The 20,698-nt window shown below is 43.1% G+C and overlaps 1 protein-coding gene and 2 long non-coding RNA genes across 3 annotated transcripts; 2 read left to right on the top strand and 1 right to left on the bottom strand.

Moving 5' to 3' along the window:
• Positions 1-613: 613 nt before the first annotated feature.
• Positions 614-3,008, bottom strand: LOC132370615 (uncharacterized). The gene is made up of 2 exons (XR_009504632.1): positions 2,882-3,008; positions 614-2,245 (listed from the first exon to the last, which is right to left on the bottom strand). It is a non-coding gene; the product is annotated as an uncharacterized LOC132370615 (long non-coding RNA).
• On the top strand, positions 2,937-4,729 carry CAVIN3 (caveolae associated protein 3). The gene is made up of 2 exons (XM_059930958.1): positions 2,937-3,541; positions 4,100-4,729. The coding sequence occupies exons 1-2, from the start codon at positions 3,158-3,160 to the stop codon at positions 4,505-4,507; spliced, it is 792 nt and encodes a 263-aa protein (XP_059786941.1). The 5' UTR covers positions 2,937-3,157; the 3' UTR covers positions 4,508-4,729.
• Positions 4,730-8,009: 3,280 nt separating this feature from the next.
• LOC132369830 (uncharacterized) lies at positions 8,010-19,991 on the top strand. Its single transcript, XR_009504479.1, has 2 exons — positions 8,010-8,346; positions 19,792-19,991. It is a non-coding gene; the product is annotated as an uncharacterized LOC132369830 (long non-coding RNA).
• Positions 19,992-20,698: the final 707 nt, after the last annotated feature.

Genomic DNA, 20,698 nt, shown 5'->3' with positions numbered 1-20,698 from the left:
GACCACTGAGGAAAGAAAGAAAATAAGGATGCTGAATGATATCATCTAAGGCACCGTAACCTGATCCGTCTCTTTCAGAGGTTTCCTTGAGCTTCTTTTCACTTAAAGTAACCAGAGCAGATACAGGCAGAGGCAGGGGGCCACCGTCAAGTCAATCTTTGTTAGGCAGATATATTCCAGGCAGGTCCAGCCCTCATGAAAGCTGTAGTGATTTCTTTTAAAATAAAGACAACTCTGCCTCATAGTATGTATGTTCTGGGAAGGGGACAGGCCAATGTATGAAAAGAAGCCTTGAGAAGCAGGGCGGGCAATACCTTTGTTTCAATTTTTTAAAGAATTTGGTAGGGCCATGCTCCCTCCAAAGCTTCTAGGGGAGGATCCTTCCTTACCTCTTTCAGCTCCTGGACACTTCAGGCTTTCCTGGGCTTGTGGCAGCATGATTCCACTCTCTGTCTCCATTGTCACATGGTGTTTTCCCTGTGTGATTCTCTTCTTCTTGTAAGGTCACCAGTCATATAGGATTAAGGGCCCACCCTACTCTAGCATGATCTCATCTAACTTGATTACATCTGCAAAGATCCTATTTCCAAATAAGAACATATTCACAGGTATCAAAGGTTAGGATTTGAGCATATATTTTTGGGGTGACACGATAAACCCACACCAATTGGTTTCCATTTTTCAAACCCATACCAAGGAGTTTGAGGGGGTGGGTCCCAGTCACATCCCTGATGGAGAAAATATCTTTAAACAAGATCAGGTTGCACTGCCTTAGAGGGTATCATTCTGCATCTTTGCTCTCTTTTCTTCTTTCCATCCTTATTGGAAACTGTAATATGGCCTTTTCTTGGATACTTCGTGATCAAGGTCATACTACTATAATTTCCATCAATCTGGGCTTTTTTGACTCAGGGCATTCTTCTGGGTTGCCCCCAGTTATTTTTATGCAACTCATGGGCTTCTATTTTCCAATATCTGCTAGTTTCTATGGCTTTTATAGTTGAAGTTTTGGGAAGATCAGTGGAATCATCAGTGGCTTTGTTGCTAAATTTTAAGGTCATCCTTGTTCTGCATATCCAGAGAGGAATTCAGCAGGTCTTTGAAAAATATCTATCCACATAGTTCTTGTTTCCAAGTGCATTGGGCTTCTTTAGTACCAATCCTCAAGGCTAGTGATTCTTTCACAGGCTTCCTGTAGCAGATATTTTCGATTGACTATCTATCCCTAGCAGTACTCAGATTTTATACATAGATAACCACTTTTGCACCCAAACCACCCATGTGCACCTAGGCAAGCTGACCCTACCCTGCTCTAGAAGTGGGCCTACTTTGTCAAAAGGTAATTATCAGCTCTCTTGTCAGTGATGGGTTAAGGAACTCATGCTTAAGCCCACCAATGCAGAGCCATAGAATTTGGTTCTGGCATGGCCATTTAATTCAGTGGAAGGCAACTGGAAAAATTCTTGGGGGCCTCTGGGAAATAAATGTTCTAAATTTTAAGATGGTCCCCTCTTTTCTCTTGATCTTGTGCAGAGATGTGAGGCCTGGAACTGCTGTAACCACCCTGTTTCCCGTCTGGAAATGAAGCTGACACCTGTAGAGGGCATAGCTGAGAGAGCTGTGACTGACCCACACTTAAGCATCACTCTACCATGGTCTTTTTCAATTATGTTTGGATTGGATTTCCTGTGTTTAAGAACTGTTTAAATTGTGTTCTCTGTTCCCTTAGTTTGAAAGTATTTTAACTGGCACATCCTGATGGGTCTCTCTGAGCAAATATAGATCCACTGGAGGAGATGGTGATTCCCATTAGGCTCCCAAGGGGCAGAGGGGGTCAGGCTGCATGAACTTGTATTTGTAGAATTTGGTCATTAACTTAGCATCACCAGATTTCTGGCAATAACTGCTCATCCTCTGCTGTACTTCTGTGTAAATTGGACCTCAGGTCTTTTCAGGCCCACGTAACTATACCCCGAATGACAGTTTCTTCCATAGTCATCAAGCGGCCCTCAGAGATTGGGTGAGGAGAAGCAGAAGGAGAGACGTCGTCATGATCAATGGATTGCTTGGATTTCTGTGCCTACCATCAGTTTACCAAGTACTGCTAGAGACAAGGCGTGGGGTTTTCCAAACTGATGACATAATGAATCCATGACCCACATCATTAACTGGATCCTCTATGTTCACTCTCTCCCCCACCAGGCAGCAATTTTAAATCTTCTTCACTCTCAGTAGATATTCTCACCTATTTCCAAAGAAAATTTAAAAAACATCAGGTGGGAGCCACAACTAGCCTCCAGGAGAACAAAGACATACCAGAACCTACTCTAACACTTTTAAAGGTTTCACAGGAAGAGGTGTCCTGCCTGCTCCCCAAGCTTGGGGTGCAGGACCTAGGCTCTGACTGGCTTAAAGAAAGAGAGGGAAAGGACTAGAAGAAAGAAAACAGGGTAATGCTACACAACAGTAGGAACTAGAGAAGCAGGAAATGAGGCCTGTGGCCAAACCCTGGTGATGACTATTAGGAAAATACCAGAGGATGCCTCCTCACTCCCTCCGCCCCTCCTCTGTCCACATTGCGGGGCCTGCTGGGTCCCAAAGCGAGGCCTCAGGCTTAAACAGTCTTAGGTTTGTAGCGGAACATCCAAGAACCTCCCTGTCTACAGCGCCCAGCCTGGGGCGCAAACGCAACCCTTTGAAGCTTGGGAGGCCAGGGCAGGAGGCTGCGGAGGCCCTTTGGTTACCCCTTTGCTTTGCTAACATAGTTTCTCTGCCCACTCGATGCAAACAGCAAAATTTTCCATGGCTCGCCCTCTGCAGTGGGGAGAGTACTTTCCAGAAAGAGGCACACCAGGGAATTGGAGTGGGGGAGGGAACTCACACTCAGAGCGAGAGAGTTTGCCGGGCTGGGTGGGGCGGATCCCGGGCCAACCTGCTTCCCCGCGGGTCTCCGGGGCGGGGCGGCAGAAAGGGGGAGCGCTTCCGAAGGACCCCACCACCAACATCCCGTCCCCCCGCCTTCCCTCCCGCCGCCCGGGAAGGCCAACCCCGCCTGCCTGAGTCACGGCCGGAGCTGGGGAGGAGCCGGGGAAGGCGGCCCCAGCCCAGAGCGCAGCCGGCGGCTTCAGGGAGAGCCAGGGCAGGGCAGTCGGGGAGCATGGGGGAGAGCGCGCTGGAGCCGGGGCCTGTTCCCGGAGCGCCGGCTGGGGGCCCGGTGCACGCCGTCACGGTGGTGACCCTGCTGGAGAAGCTGGCCACCATGCTGGAGGCGCTGCGCGAGCGGCAGGGGGGCCTGGCTCAGAGGCAGGGCGGCCTGGCGGGCTCCGTGCGTCGCATCCAGAGCCGCCTGGGCGCGCTGAGTCGCAGCCACGACACCACGAGCAACGCGCTGGCGCAACTGCTCGCCAAGGCGGAGCGCGTGGGCTCGCACGCCGATGCCGCCCAGGAGCGCGCCGTGCGCCGAGCCGCCCAGGTGCAGCGGCTGGAGGCCAACCACGGGCTGCTGGTGGCGCGCGGGAAGCTCCACGTTCTGCTCTTCAAGGTCAGTGACCTCAGGCGTCCCCTGATCGGGGCCTTTCCTGCGGGCCACCACCTGGGGGCTCCCCCTCCCATCCGCCTACCACACCCACATTCCTGACCCTACCCTCCTCCCATCTCGTGGAACCCACTTCCAGGGCCTCGCGCCCTTCCCACCACCGAGCCCCAGCCTTCCCTCACACCCCTGAACCCAGCCAATCAAAGCCCGCCCAGGCCACGTCCACAGCAGTTGCTCCAAGTCCCAGCCCATCCCCAGATGAAAAGAACGGTGGTGGAAGTGCATCCCGAGACAGTTCGCCCCCTCCTCCTGTTCTTGCCCCTGCGGCTACCATCCTGTCTCATGTCCCTAACCGGGTTCCACAGACTTCTGCAGTTCCCCTGCCCTAGCTCTCCCCACCTCCCTCCAACCCACGCCCTCCTTTCCCACGCCTGCCTTTTCTTTCCCGTCCGGGCTGCGGAGGCTAAGGGTGGGGTGGGTTCCCCTGGTGTCATTGAGGAGGGAGGCTCAGGCTGGTGCGGGATAGGGGGCTGCCAGGGCCAGTGCTGTGTCCATCACTTGCAGGAGGAGGCTGAAATCCCGGCCAAGGCCTTCCAGAAGGCGCCGGAGCCCTTAGGCCCGGCGGACCAGGCCGCCGAACCTGGCCCCCAGCAGCCAGAGGGCGAAGGTGGGGAGAGCTCAGACGAGGAGCAGCCCGTGGAGTCCAGGGCGCTGCGGCTGCGGCGCGCCGGGTTGGTACATAGCTTGCGAAGGGCCTTTTCGGGCCGGAAAGGGCCTGCAGCGCCAACCCCCACGCCTGTTAAGCCTCCTCGCCTTGGGCCTGGCCGGAGCCCTGAGGGCCAGCCGGAAGCCCAGCCTGAGTCGGAGTCTAAGCAGGAGCCAGAACCTCCGCAGGATACCGAGGAAGATCCCGGGAGACCTGGGGCTGCCGAAGCAGCAGCGGCTGTGCTCCAAATAGAGAGTGCGGCCTGATGGCCGGTGCTGCCTGCCTCCCCCGTGCCGATGCCTAGCCCCGAAATAAATCTTCCTCTCAGAATGCAGCGTTCCGGCCCAAATAAGGAGTGAATCCTGCATCCACAGCCCAGCGCTGGCCCTCCCTTCCTGGCTTCTTAAGCCCAGCACCCTGTGTCCTTTAAAAGAGCAGCCACTCACACCTGCTTACACTCACCGTCAATAAAAGTCATGGCACCTAAACCGGACTCCATGTGAAGGGGTGGGGGAAAGGCGATGCAAGGAATAAGACAGACGTTGGAACCTGGAGTGTGGCTTCCATTTCAAACAGATCATTGTGTGATCTCTCCAGTTTCCACTGAATCCTGGGCTCTCCCCCAGTGGCACATAGACATATCCTTCTGGCTACTTGCTCCTTCAGCACTTTCCTCCTCAGGACACACAATCATAATTCTTTCCCAGCATCTAGTACAGTCCCTTGCTGTAGGTGCTCAATAAATGTCAACTTGTGGTTTTCCCCTTAGTCTCTCCTTCCTCTACCACCTCTTAAAAGTTGGGTTTTCCGAGATTCTGTTCTTAGCCCTCTTCTCATTCTGGGTATTCTTCCATTAACTCCCACTGCTGGGGCTCTCCTATGGGCCACATACCCCCTAGACCACTGTCTTGAGTTGTATTTGAAAAGGAATCCAAACTCCAAATGCGTCCAAAAGAAGCAGCGTGTCTTCTACCTTTTAATTGAGTTCAATTCAACAGCTATTTATTGAGCACTTACTATGTATCATTCAAAACTGCTCCTCCTCCTGTGTTTTCTTTACCAGTGAATGGCACCATCATCCATCCAGAAACCTGGGAGTCTTCACTGGCTCCTCCTCTCTCTCCTTCCCCTACCATATGGAGACAGTTATCCTGCTGATAACTCTGATCTCTTCTCTTTTCTTAATACCCATTGCTGCTGCTCTGTTTCAGGCTTCGTCTTTCATCTGACCGTTATTTGAACTGCCAATCTGATCACATCACCCTCCAGATCCAGACCCTTCAATAGTTCCCCATCACCTTCAGAATAAAGTCCAAGTTCTTGAACGTTACCTTCAAGGCCCTTCATGAGCTGGTACCTGCCCATTTTTGTAGCCTCACCTCTTGCCACTTCCCCTCATTCTACTACTGAATCACGATGAGCCATGTGCGCCCACTCTCATCTCTACTGTCCTACAAAAGTCAGCAAGGTACCCCCGTTTTTGGGCCAGATGCTTCTCTTCCTTGCTCCCAAAGCACCACTTGCATGCTTCAGCGCTAACTGCACTAATGGTGATTGTTTGCCATTACTCTCCCGCCACCACCCCAGCTCCACTAGACTGTGGCTCCTTTGCAGTAGAGACTGTTTTATTCATTTCTGTATTTCCCATACCTAATACTATGCCTGGTGCACAGTAGGCCCTCACGAGCATCACAGAAAAAAAGAGAAGTGGGAGGGGGTTGGCTCGGGATAGGAGTGTGGTCATCCACCCATTCATTCAGTCATCGTTGTATAAAAATACTTTGAGTACCTATTGTGTTCCAGGCCCTATAGTAGCTCTCGTGAACACCAAGATGACAATCCCTTCGGAGGCACTCAAGGACCTCAGAGTGCAGGGAGATACAAACATATAATGACTGATGTAAGTGCAGTGATAGTTATACATAGGTTATTTTGAGAGGAAAGGGGAAAGGGACACAACCTAACGTGAAGGAGGAAAGGGAGGGAATGTTCTTGGAAAAGGTAAATAGAGGGATGGGAAACAGGAATGGTGAGGGGCAGTAGAGTTCAGTGGTTAATGATTTGGGTTCTTAGTTCCCTCAGCTGTTCAAAGGGATAGTGATAGCCCCTACTGAGCTGATACGAGGTTACGTGATGTTAAGTGCCTAGCACAGTACGTGGAACATAGTTTGTTTCAGGTATATAATCCATTTGTCCACTCATCTGACACATATTTCCTGAATTCCGAGGGTCTGCCAGGCACTATTTTAAGACCTGGGGATACAGTGACACACAAGAATGACAAGATCCCTGCCTCCGTGGACTTAAATTCTAGTAAGGGGAAGACAGGCAATAAAGAAGTAAACTTATAAGCCAGATAAAAACAAGTAAATGTATGAACTAGAAGGGCCTTCTGGTTATGGGCTCTGAGGAAAACACTAAGGATACAGATAATTACTGGGGAGGATGAGTGCTTTAACTGAGGACGTTGGAGACTTAAAGTGGGACCAGAGTTCAACGGTGACGTTTTAAATAAATTTCTATGGATTCAATTAGAAGAGTCCAAGCCCCTACCTGCTACAATTGGTAGGAAGTCTGTTTCCAGTCACTTTAGGGCTCTTCCACTTCCTTAGATTGTGCAATTATACCAGGGGGTTCACACCATCTCAGTTGTCTCTCAGACTGTGTATCTCTGCTGCTATTGCTTCTTATGACCACACGATGCCACTGTTGGGGTACCAGTGTCCTGGTTGGTGCCTCATCCTACAACCCAGAGGTCCGCCTGTCAAGCTCTGTGCCCTGAACCAGAAGTCTTTCCATGGAGGGTGGCTCTGCAGTAGCTCCATTTCCTCTGGAGAAATTCAGGGCTCCGCCTCCAGGCTTCCAAACCTTAGTGCACAGACCATGTCAGCTCCCCAGCAGCCACTCATTTCAAGGTTTTGCCATCACTGAGGGGCTGGTCTGAACAGGCTCAGTTCTCTATCCCCAAAGAAGAATAAATCCTTGTTCCATTTCAAATCCTTGGAAATCCAATTTCCCCCTTTCAACCCCCGCACAAAATTGAGAGCTCAAATGCACGTTTCTCACATAAAATAGCTTGCTAGCTCATTGGGAAGCACACAAAGGCTCAGAGACCCTGGACCCTGACCCCTAGGGATCCAAAGGCTTGGCTAACTTTGGGGGGGGATGTTACTTTTTATTCCTTCCTGATGCTTCTACCGCACCAAGTAATAAAAATCAAGTTAAAACAAAAGCGACTTAAGTTTTTAATAGTTCTCTTCGTGACATTGCATTCTTCATCGTCACTGCTATCATTATTATTACTATTACTATAAACTAAAGGGAATGGAGACACTGACACAGAGATCCAACTTGGCATCCAGCATATGTGACATTTAGGTGGCTGCTTTAACCAGGGGGGAGGCACACTGGTGGATTACCAAAATTCAGAGACTCGTTCTCAGTTTTTAAGATCAGAAATGCAAATTTATTATGTGTTCCACCATGATTAGGCTGAAAGGGATTAATCAGCAATAACCGAATTCAGAAAACACTGATTAACTTGAATCATTAATTTCCCTGAGAAGTCTAACTGGTAAGTGAACTAGAACAATCTAGCTAGCTAGTCAGAACAGTTTCCATTCTGCAAGAAAGTCTACATGGGAAACTGAAGTAAGATCTTAAAGTGTAAAGAAACAGAATAGGGCTTCCCTGGTGGCTCAGTGGTTAAGAGTCTGCCTGCCAATGCAGGGGACACGGGTTTGAGCCCTGGTCCGGGAAGATCCCACATGCCGTGGAGCAACTAAGCCCGTGTGCCACAACTACTGAGTCTGCGCTCTACAGCCCACGAGCCACAACTACTGAGCCCGCGTGCCACAACTACTGAAGCCCGTGGGCCTAGAGCCCGTGCTCTGCAACAAGAGAAGCCACCGCAGTGAGAAGCCCGTGCGCCACAACGAAGAGTAACCCCCGCTCACCGCAACTAGAGAAAGCCGCGCACAGCAACGAAGAACCAAAGCAGAAAAAAAAAAAAAAAAAAAAGGAATAGTGAAAACAGGATGAAGATAATGGGCAGGATTATCCAACCTGCCTGCATTTTTTCTGCTGTGATATTCCTCCTGCATGGGTAAGACTACATTCCTGGTAGGAAGTGTCTTCCTCTGTTAAGTACTGGAGACCCTTTTGACTTCCCTTTACTGAGAGTTGAATCATATAACTTCAGCACTGAAGAGAACTAGAAAGCCATTGAATCCACCTGCATTTCCAACACTTAAACATCCTTTACCATTTTACAGCCTATCCTTAGCTAGCTTATATTTGAAAAAGTCCAGTGACAAGGAACTCACTGCCTCTTAGGCAACTCTATTTTTGAACAACTTTAACTGATAGGAAACTTTATAAGATCACAGTATGTCTTTATGGTTTCCCATATGTGGCAGTTGGCCTCACTTCTGCAACATCTGTACACCAAAATTCCTTTATTTTTATAATGTGCGTGTCCTTGGAGTCCAGCTCCGGCAGGGCACACAGGACTGACTTAGGTAGGATTTCTCCCACCTTCTCTTCCTTAGGCTAAACATTGCTGCTTTTATTCAGTCATTCCTTGTGATATGTTCCTTCCAATCTTGGCCTTTCTTTGGTGAATTGTTTTAGTTCATTTGTATCCATGTTAAATAGAGAGGTGGCAAAGTACATGGAAAAAACATCATCTTCACAGCTGAACTTTACTGCTGGTGAATGGGAATTCTCTTTTTTCAGGTCTGTTAGGAAGATTAAATAAGGTTTTTCATGTATTCATTCATTCACTTGATATTTGCTGTGCTAGGTGATGGGGATGGATGGTGTATTACACAGAGAAGAGTGCTGCCCTCATGGAACTTATATTAAACTGGAACTTATATTAAGCTGGAAATTGTAATAAAATTTTAAATAGGTGCTATAATGAGAGAAATATAAGGTCCTATAAGAGCCCCAGAAATGGGACCTTTTATCCAGTAGGGTGGCAGTAATTACAGAGGAGTCATTCCCTCCAACCTGATTTCCTCTTTCATTTTTTTTCTATCCTGTTGTATTATTTCTTATTATGTAAGTTTCTTAAGTGACTTTTTGGAATGACCTGATATATAATAAAAAATCGTCATCTGAGTATCTGATTGACACACTAAATTGAACACATCTAAAACTGTGCTCCTCTTTTCTCAAAAGTCATGATTCTCCTCCGTTAATCACCTTAGAAAGTGTTACAATCAAAGACATAAATTTCACCACCCGCCGAAATCCCTGCATCCAATGAGTCACCAAGTCCTGCATATTCTTTCTTAGTAATTCCTGTGAATTTTTCTCTCATAAATAACTAATAAATTTGGGTCCACTAGGAGGATTTGAGAAGAAACCCTACAGTCTGGAAGGCAGAATAGAGAACCGGAGAGAAGTTGAATATTGCACTTTTCTCCTGGGCAAAATGGAGCTAATCATACTACCTACCTTGTAGGTTTGTTGTGAGTTAAATGGGTGGATACATGTAAAAGGCTCAGAATTGTGCCAGGCATATGAGAGCTTAACTTTCACTGTTGTTTGGTTATGGTCACTTGATCCCTAAACTCAGTCAATCCCGAAACCAGGTATACCATGGACGTTTTCATTTATGTGAACTAATAAATATGCTATTTGTTTAACCCTAGTTTTAGTTTTTTGGATGTATTTGATTTACCCCCGCAGCTGAAAGATTCCTAATAGATACAGTCTCATTGGCGCTGAAACCAACATGAAGGGCGAGGGCAGCATCTCATCCTTGTATCCTCAGCACTTAGTGCAGGACCTGTCACAGAGTAGGTACTGAATATTTGGAGAATAAGCAAATTTATTCCATTGAGGTGCTAGGGACACGAGAACGAACAAGAACCTGCCCTCGAGGAGCTGGCTCACAGCTGAGCCTTGTTTGTTGTCCTTCGTTGGAGCTCTGTTGCATCCTCCCAGGCAGACTAAGGCTTAGTAGAGACAGTACGTAGGGCCCACAATCCTTTCTGGGCCCATGACAATGCTTTAATTTTTTTAAAATCAGAAGAAAAAAAAGAACTTTTAGGTAAAAGAAACATTTTAATATATGATGTTAATATATTGATTACACAACACAGTTGTAAAATGTAATTAAAAATGTGGTTACCAGAGGCAAGGGGGTGGGGGGCATGGGAATTGGATGGAGGTGGTCAAAAGGTACAAACTTCCGGTTATAAGTTAAATAAGTACTAGGGATGTAGTGTACAACATGATCAATATAATTGACACTGCTGTGTGTTATAGATGAAAGTTGTTAAGAGAGTAAATCTTAAGAGGTCTCATCACAAAGAAAAATATTTTTTTCTACTTCTTTAATGTTGCCTCTCTATGAGATGATGGATGTTCACTAAACTTACTGTGATCATCATCTCATGACACATGCAAGTCAAATCATTATGCTAAACGTATACAGTGCTATATGTTAATCATGTCTCCATAAAACTGGAAGAAAAAAAATTTTTTAATGGAGGAAGGAGCTTGTCATCTGCCATTTAATTTTCTAGTTTCTTTCCTCCTTTTTTTAGGGTAACTTTAAGTTCTGTTCAATTTTTTTTTTTTTTACATCTTTATTGGAGTATAATTGCTTTACAATGGTGTGTTAGTTTCTGCTGTACAACAAAGTGAATCAGCTATACATATACATATATCCCCTCCCTCTTGAGCCTCCCTGCCACCCTCCCCATCACAGGAGCACAGAGCCGATCTCCTTGTGCTATACAGCAGCTCCCCACTAGCTATCTATTTTACACATGGTAGTGTATATCTGTCAGTGCTACTCTCTCAATTCGTCCCGGCCTCCCCTTCCCCCCGCCGTGTCCACAAGTCCGTTCTCTACGTCTGCGTCTCTATTCCTGCCCTGCCACTAGGTTCATCAGTACCATTTTTCTAGATTCCATATATATGTGTGGTATTTGTTTTTCTCTTTCTGACTTCACTCTGTATGATAGTCTCTAGGTCCATCCATGTCTCTACAAATGACTCAATTTCGTTCCTTTTTATGGCTGAGTAATATTCCATTGTATATATGTACCACATCTTCTTCATCCATTCACTAAGTTCAGTACAATTTTTAAAACTATTGCTTATCATTGAAAGAGGTGATTTCTTCTGGACTGTATTTGGAGGAGATTCACTGTATGGTGAATGAGCCAGGGCAGTGATCCAGGCTAGCAGGAATTCTCCGTATGACACAGAGTTTTCAGTGTGGCTTTTTCTCTTTTCTTTAGCAATTAACAACGCAGAGTTTTCCTTCTGCTCCTTGAAATTACTTGCTGCAGGGTGGTGGTCTGTTTGATTTCTTGGTCAGCTCTGCAAGTTCTACTTGTGTAAGCATCTAACTCATTTCAAGGAAGCTCAGGCCTGCAGCCCCTGGACTCTGTTCTCATTGCTGCAAACTAAATTGTGTTTCTTCTGCACTTCTGGATGTGCCCATTCACTGTGTGTTCTGCCAGCTCTGTGCGTGTGTCTTTGTGGTTTGCAGCTGTGACCATCCTTGCTTTGATCCTCACTGCTATTGGCAGCGCTTCCTATTTGTGGTTGGGGCTTTCAGATGTTTCCTAGTTTCATCAAAGATGCACAGAGTTTGCATTTATGTTTCTCTTTCCTACTTTAGGATTTTTTCCAAAATGATAAGATGAGGAGAAAAATACGCAGTGCAAATATGGGGCATCATGTAACAAATATGCGCCATTTCCCTCCCCCATGAAGGTTTAAGAAATTTCAAATTGATTTTATAGAGTATAGATCCAAACAGGGTGTTCAAATCATCTGAATGTAATACAAATATCTCTGAAAATTAAAGAAAAATATAACCTCATCCAGGGAAACACTAAGGATCATGAACCCAGAGCATTTAGCTCCTCAGATGGCATTCTCATGCAACTAACAGAGAATAGTAACTCATAGATAAAACAGACAAACTCTTATTAATGGAATTTTACCTTAAATTCTCCAGCTTTTACAATTTTGGGGGATTAAAGTATAGACAACTTTTCCTTAGAGTCATAACTTGATCCTGCTTACTTTTTTCACACACACACACACGCACACACAGATTTTAAAACATTTTAATATTTACCTTAGTTGAATTCCAGTTTCTAGGGAGACCTTTGGAGAACTCTCTATTGATGTCTATACACACATATATATACATCTACATATGGATGAACACACACACATACACACACGTATATATATATACACATATATATATGTACACGTACACAAACATACACATGTATTTCTACCTCAATGTTATATTTCATAAATTTCCAAAAACCAGTTAGGAATGTCAAGTTAGAACTAAATTAATATAATATTAAAACACAATCAAATCATACTAAAATTATTAGAGAAAGAAATAAAATTACATTTCTGAAAACTTAAATGAGCAAGTTTGTGTAGAACAATATCTACAAATCCAGCTAATCTTCACAAAATCACTCCTCAAAAGATATTTCCGTTATTATCTTGTGTTATCATTTACATTTAGTTCTCCAAATATCAAGCCAGACATAATAGCTTTTTTGTTTAAAAGCAAATAGAGAAGATTTAGAAAACTTTATCCATAAGAAATTTAAGTCATTTCAGCTTTAGTTTAATAGCTGACTCTTTAGGGACTCCCTGGTGGTCCAGTGGTTAAGACTCAGCGCTTCCATTGCAGGGGGCACAGATTCGATCCCTGGTTGGGGAATTAAGATCCCACATGCCGCGTGGCGTGGCCAAGAGAAAAAAAAAAAAAAAAAAAGAAATAACTGACTCTTTGCATGGATTAAAACATGCCTTTTCCATATCCCCCAAATGCATCTTCTGTAATAATTTTCTTGATTTTGACAGATATAAAACATATGGCCATCTTTAAGAATTAAGGCTCATAAATGACTTATTTCACCAATAAACATTTTTCTATTTTAATTAGCAACAGCAAATAAGAAAATGCCCAAATTGAGAGATAATACATCTTGCAGTTCTATTATATTATATACTTTTACTACTATACTTTTAGATTTAAAACAAAACATTTAGAATAAAAGTTGCCAAACTTGGAATTGTACAAATTAATTCAAGAAACCTCATATAGGAATTTGACTGAAATGGGAGCTGTGATAGATTCCCTCTCCTTCCTGATTCTGAAGCATCAGTTTCTAGGTAGAATTTTTGACTGGCTGAAAAGACCCCATCCATCCTTGTCTCTCCCTCTAGAATTTATATGTAGGAGAAATTTCTTTTTCTTTTTTTAGGTCATGTTGTGCAGCATGTGGTATCTTAGTTCCCTGACCAGGGATTGAACCTGTGCCCCCTGCACTGGGAGCATGGAGTCTTAACCACTGGACCACCAGGGAAGTCCCATGTGGGAGAAACTTCTTGATAATTATTTGGGTACATTTTGTTTTAAGTATCTTTATTTTTCTCCCTGATATGTTGCTTGATTCAGTTTATCAAGATCATACTTATCCCTGAAAGAGAAAATTCATGAAAAAACTATACTGAAAAAAAGTCACGACTTTAGACATGATTTAACTCAGGATGGCATTTTACTTTCCTTGAATGGTGTCCATATTACTTCAGTATACTTGAGAACTATAGTTCATTTTGGGATACACAAAGCTGATAGTAAAAAAATGTTTTCACAGGCAAATCACACATTTAACCAGAACTGATAATATTTACAATTTCTCAGCTTTTCACACATATAACTCACACATTTGTTCTGGTCAAAATGCACTCTTCAAGAAATAAGTTTCAAAAAGGAGTGGCTCATATTTATGAATGGAAATTTCATGTTCACAACTATTTTCTTAAAAAAAATTTTTTTTTTAAGTCTTTAATTTGTTACGATATTGCTTCTGTTTTTTTATGTTTTGGTTTTTTGGCTGCAAGGCATGTGGGATCTTAGCTCCCCGACCAGGGATCAAACCCTCACCCCCTGCATTGGAAGGCGAAGTCTTAACCACTGGACCACCAGGGAAGTCCCTATTTTCAAACATTTGCTTAGAAGGCATCTTTTAGAGCAAACACATTTTGGAAATGTTGTCACATTATTTCAAGACCAGAATACCCTTTCCTGACCCCAACTCCTGGAAGACATCTCTTTCCTCCATGGACAGAAAGATTAAAAATATGCATTTCAAACAGAATAATTCAAAGCTAAAAGCATCGGTTTATAATTGGGCAGGTATAAGTGCTTACAACTTCAATATTTTAGTTTGTTTCCAGTTTCCACTGTCACCACTCTCACATCTATTGACTTCTATTCAATTTCCTTTTGCTAAGTTAAGATTCTTCATTATTTTAGATCCTCTCTATTTTAAGTTGACACGTGGAGGGACATTTTACATAAAGTAGGAATTATTATTTCTTTGATTTGATAGACTTTGCCTTTAAAATTTACAGAACATTGTGCGGATCTCAGGTTGTTGATGTACCCAGGGATATATGCTAAGGGATCAGAGAATAGAGACAACATTAGCAAAAGGAAAAGTAATCACAAATGGTATCCATTAGGGAAGTCCTTAACAGATCATGTCACCACCTGCAATATCATGGGAGAACAGGTTTTGGCACTGAGAACTTGCTGATCCCTAGATGATGGTATAGACTCAGCAGAGGCTATGGTGAAAACCGTGGCAGGCATGAGATACATTTGTGGGAGAGTGAAAAACTGTTCTCCACTACCAAAGTATCCTCCTTTCTGCACAGTAAACAGGTGATAATATATTGAGCATACTAATGCAAAAGGCCCTTTATGTGTCTAGACAAAGAAGTCCACTATAATTGTTATTATTCAGTGTTATTCTGGGAGTTCTACTTAATATAATAAAATGAGAAAAAATGTCTGAAATATTGAATATGTAAATATATGGGAAGGTGTCATTAATATTAACTTAGCAAATGTAGAACACTACGAATCGTGTAATTCCCTTAAAAGATATAAGTACATGAAGTGTATAACATATATGCCATAGAAAATTATTTACTTTTTGGTAGCGGGATGGAAAAAGATACACTTATACTTTTTATAGTCTATATTTTTATATTTATATTTTATATTTTTATAGTCTATATTTCTCTAATTATTTGCACTTATAAATATGTATTAATTTTGTTAATAAAAAGGGAAACTCTACCTAACTCAGAAGCCCTTAAGTGATAAGTAAAATAGCTCTCTATTTCTTTCCTTTAAACATACATAAATACTTCACATAATCATTGTCGAAATAAAACTTTATATTTCTTAATCAAACTATATATATGTTTCACAGCAGAAGTATAAGCAGAAATCTTGAATTAAGAATTATGTAATTATTTCCTTTGTGCCTTTTTTCTTTCCTTTTTTTCTTGTGACTATAGGCATATATATACATAGCCCAGGAAATTTTTGTTATGAAGAGTTAAGCAATCAATGTAGGAGTTATACACAAAGAAAAATATAACATCTACAATTATGAAATTTCATGCAGCTATCAAAAGTAAGATAATTTTAATTATATAAGAAAATTCTCAAACTATAATAGTTAAAAATATCAGAAAACTATACCATTTACACAGTAGGATCCCAGCTATGTTTTAAAATTAAAATGTGCATAAGAGGAAAAATACTAGGCTAAAATGTTAACATTGATGAGAGGACAGGTCACACATTTTCTTCTTTAACCTTTTTTCTTAGTTTCCAAACCAAGTAATTTTTGCAATGAGTACATATTACTTTTGTGAATAGAAAAAAGTAAATTAAAAAAATGTTAAACGACAATACAATATAGTTTCAAGTAAATAAAACCTGTCAGAAATGAGACTGAAGTTTATGAGTGCAAAGTCGAGGTAGGAAGATTGAGGCAATTCTATGCTGACATGTGGAGAATTCAGAGAAGAGCTGAAGAGACTCAATTTAGTAAGAGTGCCTCATTTGATTTATAGGGAATGGTGTCTTGAACCTGTAAATTTATTTTTCCAGCATCCAAATCAGGTACTTTCAGATTGTGCTGAGAAGAAAAAAAAAAAAAAAAAGATAGACAATCTATGGTAGGAGCTCAAGTGTCTGCAGGCAGCCCTTCCTCCCTCGACAGAGCTTTAATAATGGAGTACTCCTACATTCCAGCTGGGCAAGCTCATCTCCATCTCGTCAGCACGTAGAGGAAAATGAAACTGCAGGTGTCCGAGTTACTCATAGGGAGCTAAAGCTAAATAAAGAGGTGACATGGTGGAGGTGGGCGGTGATGGCTTGAATCCTAAGAACTGGCTTTCAAAGCATAAGTACTTATGTTGCATAGAGTGTCTACAAACCAGACATATGACTGAACAGACAGAATGAAAAGACAGGAGTCTTCACTGGGGAAAAATAAGACAAGATGGCCTCATCCTATGTAATCACCAACCTCTTGTATACTGTTTTTTTTTTTTTTTTGGCCGTGCCACGCAGCTTGCGGGATCTTAGTTCCCCTGACCAGGGATCGAACCTGTGCTCCCTGCAGTGGAAGCTCGGAGTCCTAACCACTGGACAGCCAGGGAATTCCCTTGTATGCTGTATTTAAAGCAGCATCTCAGAAAGTAAGCTTGCCATCTTCCACCTCATTTTGTTTCCCCCCCTTACTTCTGTGAACTATATTTCCGTTCTTAATGTTCAAACATTTTGTTTCCTCCCTTTCAATCATCTCCCATATGTACATTAGTTAACAAATCTTGAAGAAGCTAGCTATGCAACATTTCATAAATCTAGTCCCTCATTTCTGTTTTATTGCTATTACCCTCATTCAGAGTCTCATTGCCTCTGATTTGAGCTCCTGAAATCATCTCTGAAATATCCCTATTCCAATCTACCTGATATACTCAGTTGGTTAAAACACTATTCTTGATTCTCTCAAAACCCCATGACCTCCTCTTCCTCTTAGCCAAGGTGGCATTCTTGTATATTTGCTATAGTCTATTTGTGTAATTGTTCCATTCCCCACTACACTGTAAGCTCCTTGAGAGCAAGGATATATTGAATTTACCTTTCAGTCCTTCACAATGCTACATGTTTATTTAGAAGTCATAAAAATGCTTGGGGCCTTGGTATATAATTATTAACTTAGCTTCCCTCTCTTCCTACCCTGGTGCCAAGAAGCTCTTTCCAAAAACGTGCTTTCGGTAAGAGAAATGGAACTGATATGTCCTCTCTGAACCGTAAAACCTGCCCCCTGAGCACCTGTTTCCCCCCCACATCACCAATCAGTGACGGAAATACATTAATGCAAGTCCATTCAAAACAGACGGGGGTTATCATCCCCTTTTCATAACTGCCTGTTTGCTGGTAGGTGTCTGTGCCTCCACCTTTGTTGGGGATTGATGCCCATGATGTGTTTTCTACTAGGCACAAGTAGATGCAGCTTCTGCATTTTGAGAGACACCAGCTCTCAACTGCACACAACTCTGGGATGACTGCCGTTATACTGTCACCACCACACAGTTTCCTCTGCTTACTTTCCTGGGAGCTCTTTGTTCTGTCACTGGGAATCTCTTCTCCTCAAGCCTTCTTCTACCCTACCATTGCCAGTACTCCGATATTCTGTTATACCTCCCTGCCCTTGCTCTGACCAGGGTAAGTTTTCCCAAAGAGGGAATCTTATTGCTCTCACCATGCCCCTGGAAGTGCAGATCTTTCAACTATTATTGTTTCAGAAGGAAGATACTGTGTTATACGATTTCTCTTCTGTCCTACCAATAACTCAGTGCAATCTATCTCTCAAAGGAAGGAGTGGGATCTTGATCTTTTCTCCAGGTTAGTGGGTTGGGGGACTTAACAGAATGCTTCAAACAGACTCACGGTCCTTTGACTTTCAAGTATATTACCTAGACAGACCGTTAAATATACTAAACCTTATGATAGTGAAGGGGGAGGGTTGCTCCTCTAAGTCTTTGTTATTTAGCCACTAATATGGCCCTAGACTTCCAGGATATATAAGCAAGTGAGCATAAGGTATTTGGTTATGATCATGGCCTCCCACACCTTTTTCCCTAAAGGACAGACACAATAAGACCCAGACGTTTGCCTAGGAGTTTTCAGGTTATACTAATAAGAGGGAATTGAATAGGAAAAATGGAGCTCTGATCTAGATTAAACAAGAATGAACTTAAGGCTTATTTGAAGATGGCAGAAAACTGTAAGGCTAACAGAAACACCTGAAAACAGAAGACATGCTTCCAAAATAAGACAAGAAATCTCAATACCAACAGACAAAAGTAAAAAAGAAAAAAAAAATAAACAGTTTAACATCATCAACAAAGAGCAAAGCTATAGAAGCCAAACTGTAGAGAGAATCTCTGCAATGCGTTAGACTCTTAGTGGATGGATTTCCCAGAACCCCTTAAAGGAACAGCGACATAGATTTAGCTAGAGTTATGTCCTAATTTCCTGATTCCTGTCCCCTGGTCACAGTTGACTGGACAGGACAAAGCATTCCATCCAAATTAGTCAATCACAATCTTTTCTCTACACCAGTGGTTCTCAACGGGAGATACTTTTGCCCCCAGGGGACATTTGGCAATGTCTGGAGACATTTTTGAGTATCACGAGTGGCATCTAGTATGTACAGCTCAGTGATACTGCTAAACATCTTACAAAGCACAGGACAGTGCCCCCAACAAGAATTAACTTGTCCAAAATGTTGATAGTGCTGAGGTTGCTGAACCTCATAGTTGATTGATCCCTGCTGTGAACCTTACGCAGGCTGTTCCTTACTCGGATATCTGCAATTAAGAAGTGAATGAAAAATATTCTCCTGGCATGCAATGAAGGAAAAAGATGCAACATTAATTTAGGGTAACCCCTTTGCCTCACCAAAGACATTACATTAAAACAAAACAAAACAAAACCAAGAACAAAAAACCCAAAAAACCAAAAAATGCAGGTGTGTGTGGAAGTATTCTCATAGGGACTTGGGGGGAAATTTTGTTCTTTTTCTTTTCAGAAATACTAGCACCCATTACCAGGACACCTATTTGTGCCTTTGTTATAATGCAACAGGGTTCTTGGATGTGTCAACAGAAAGGCACCACAATCAAACAATACCAGAGCCACCAGCAGAGTGAAATAAAAGCAAGCAAAACTATGTAAGATTATTTGCCAGAAGTGATTTTTAGGGCAAGATACAAAAGGGCATCTTTATTCCTGTCCTGCCCCTAGGTTCTTCAGAACCTTTTTTTTTTTTTTTTTAGATTCCATATATGTGTGTTAGCATACGGTATTTGTTTTTCTCTGACGCACAGGGAGATCAGCTAGGAGCTTTGTGACCACCTAGAGGGGTGGGATAGGGAGGGTGGGAGGGAGACGCAAGAGGGAGGAGATATGGGGATATATGTGTATGTATAGCTGATTCACTTTGTTATACAGCAGACACTAACACACCATTGTAAAGCAATTATACTCCAATAAAGATGTTAAAAAAAAAGATACAAAAGGGCAAGTATATGTCTATGTGTGTGCATTTTTCAGAGGCATTTAACAGTTATTTTTAAATACTATTTTCTGATTGTGATTTAGGTGTGATTACACAGAAAGTGACAAGAGATACTGTGTGAATCCAGTGAAGATAAATGTCATCATCACAGCAGGAAGTTAAAATGGGACTTGATGATGCAGAAAATGGCGTTCAAGTCAGTGGATACTGACCAGGCCTGTCAGCAGTCTGCCTGAAAATAACAAGGAGGAATTTTTTAAAATAAATTTATTTATTTAATTTATTTATTTGGCTGTGTTGGGTCTTCGTTGAGGTGCGCGGGCTTCTCATTGCGGTGGCCTCTCTTGTTGTGGAGCACGGGCTCTAGGCGCGTGGGCTTCAGTAGTTGTGGCTCGTGGGCTCAGTAGTTGTGGCTCGTGGGCTCTGGAGCGCAGGCTCAGTAGTTGTGGCGCACGGGCTTGGTTGCTCCACGGCATATGGGATCTTCCCAGACCAGGGCTCAAACCCGTGTCCCCTGCATTGGCAGGCGGATTCTTAACCACTGTGCCACCAGGGAAGCCCAACAAGGAAGATTTTAAGACAGAGCTGCGAGCCCCCTTGAGAGCTATGCCTCCCACAACCATAGTTGCTGTGCCAAGGCCACCTGTACAGCCTGTGATGGCAGCCAAGTCACTGTCGATTGTGCTGGCTTGTCCAGTTCAGCCAGGACCCAGCGGAGGGAGCGCAGAGGGCTTCCGAGATAGGAAAATAGGGAAATGCTTAGGGGAAGCTCAGAGGTAACTGGGACCCCAAAGAATGATGTCTGGGGGTAGATACATATCTGGAAAGCGCTATGCACTGGAAAAGGCTTGTGGATCATATTGGGACTGCTGAATATCTCCATGGATTTTGTTTTTGTGTAACACCCCAGAAAATGGCCAAAGGGGTACCCAGAGATTCTAAATAAAACCTGAAGTAAATGTATCCTGAATATTACATTCAGCTCTGGCA

Source organism: Balaenoptera ricei, chromosome 8, assembly GCF_028023285.1.
Source record: "Balaenoptera ricei isolate mBalRic1 chromosome 8, mBalRic1.hap2, whole genome shotgun sequence".
Lineage (NCBI taxonomy): Eukaryota > Metazoa > Chordata > Mammalia > Artiodactyla > Balaenopteridae > Balaenoptera > Balaenoptera ricei.
This window is presented reverse-complemented; position numbering and strand designations above follow the sequence as displayed.

Excerpts from the sequence above, each read along its gene's own strand:
- CAVIN3 (XM_059930958.1), top strand. The coding sequence starts at position 3,158 with ATGGGGGAGAGCGCGCTGGAGCCGGGGCCTGTTCCCGGAGCGCCGGCT. Across the intron at positions 3,542-4,099 it reads TCCACGTTCTGCTCTTCAAG|GAGGAGGCTGAAATCCCGGC; the intron begins GTCAGTGACCTC and ends CATCACTTGCAG.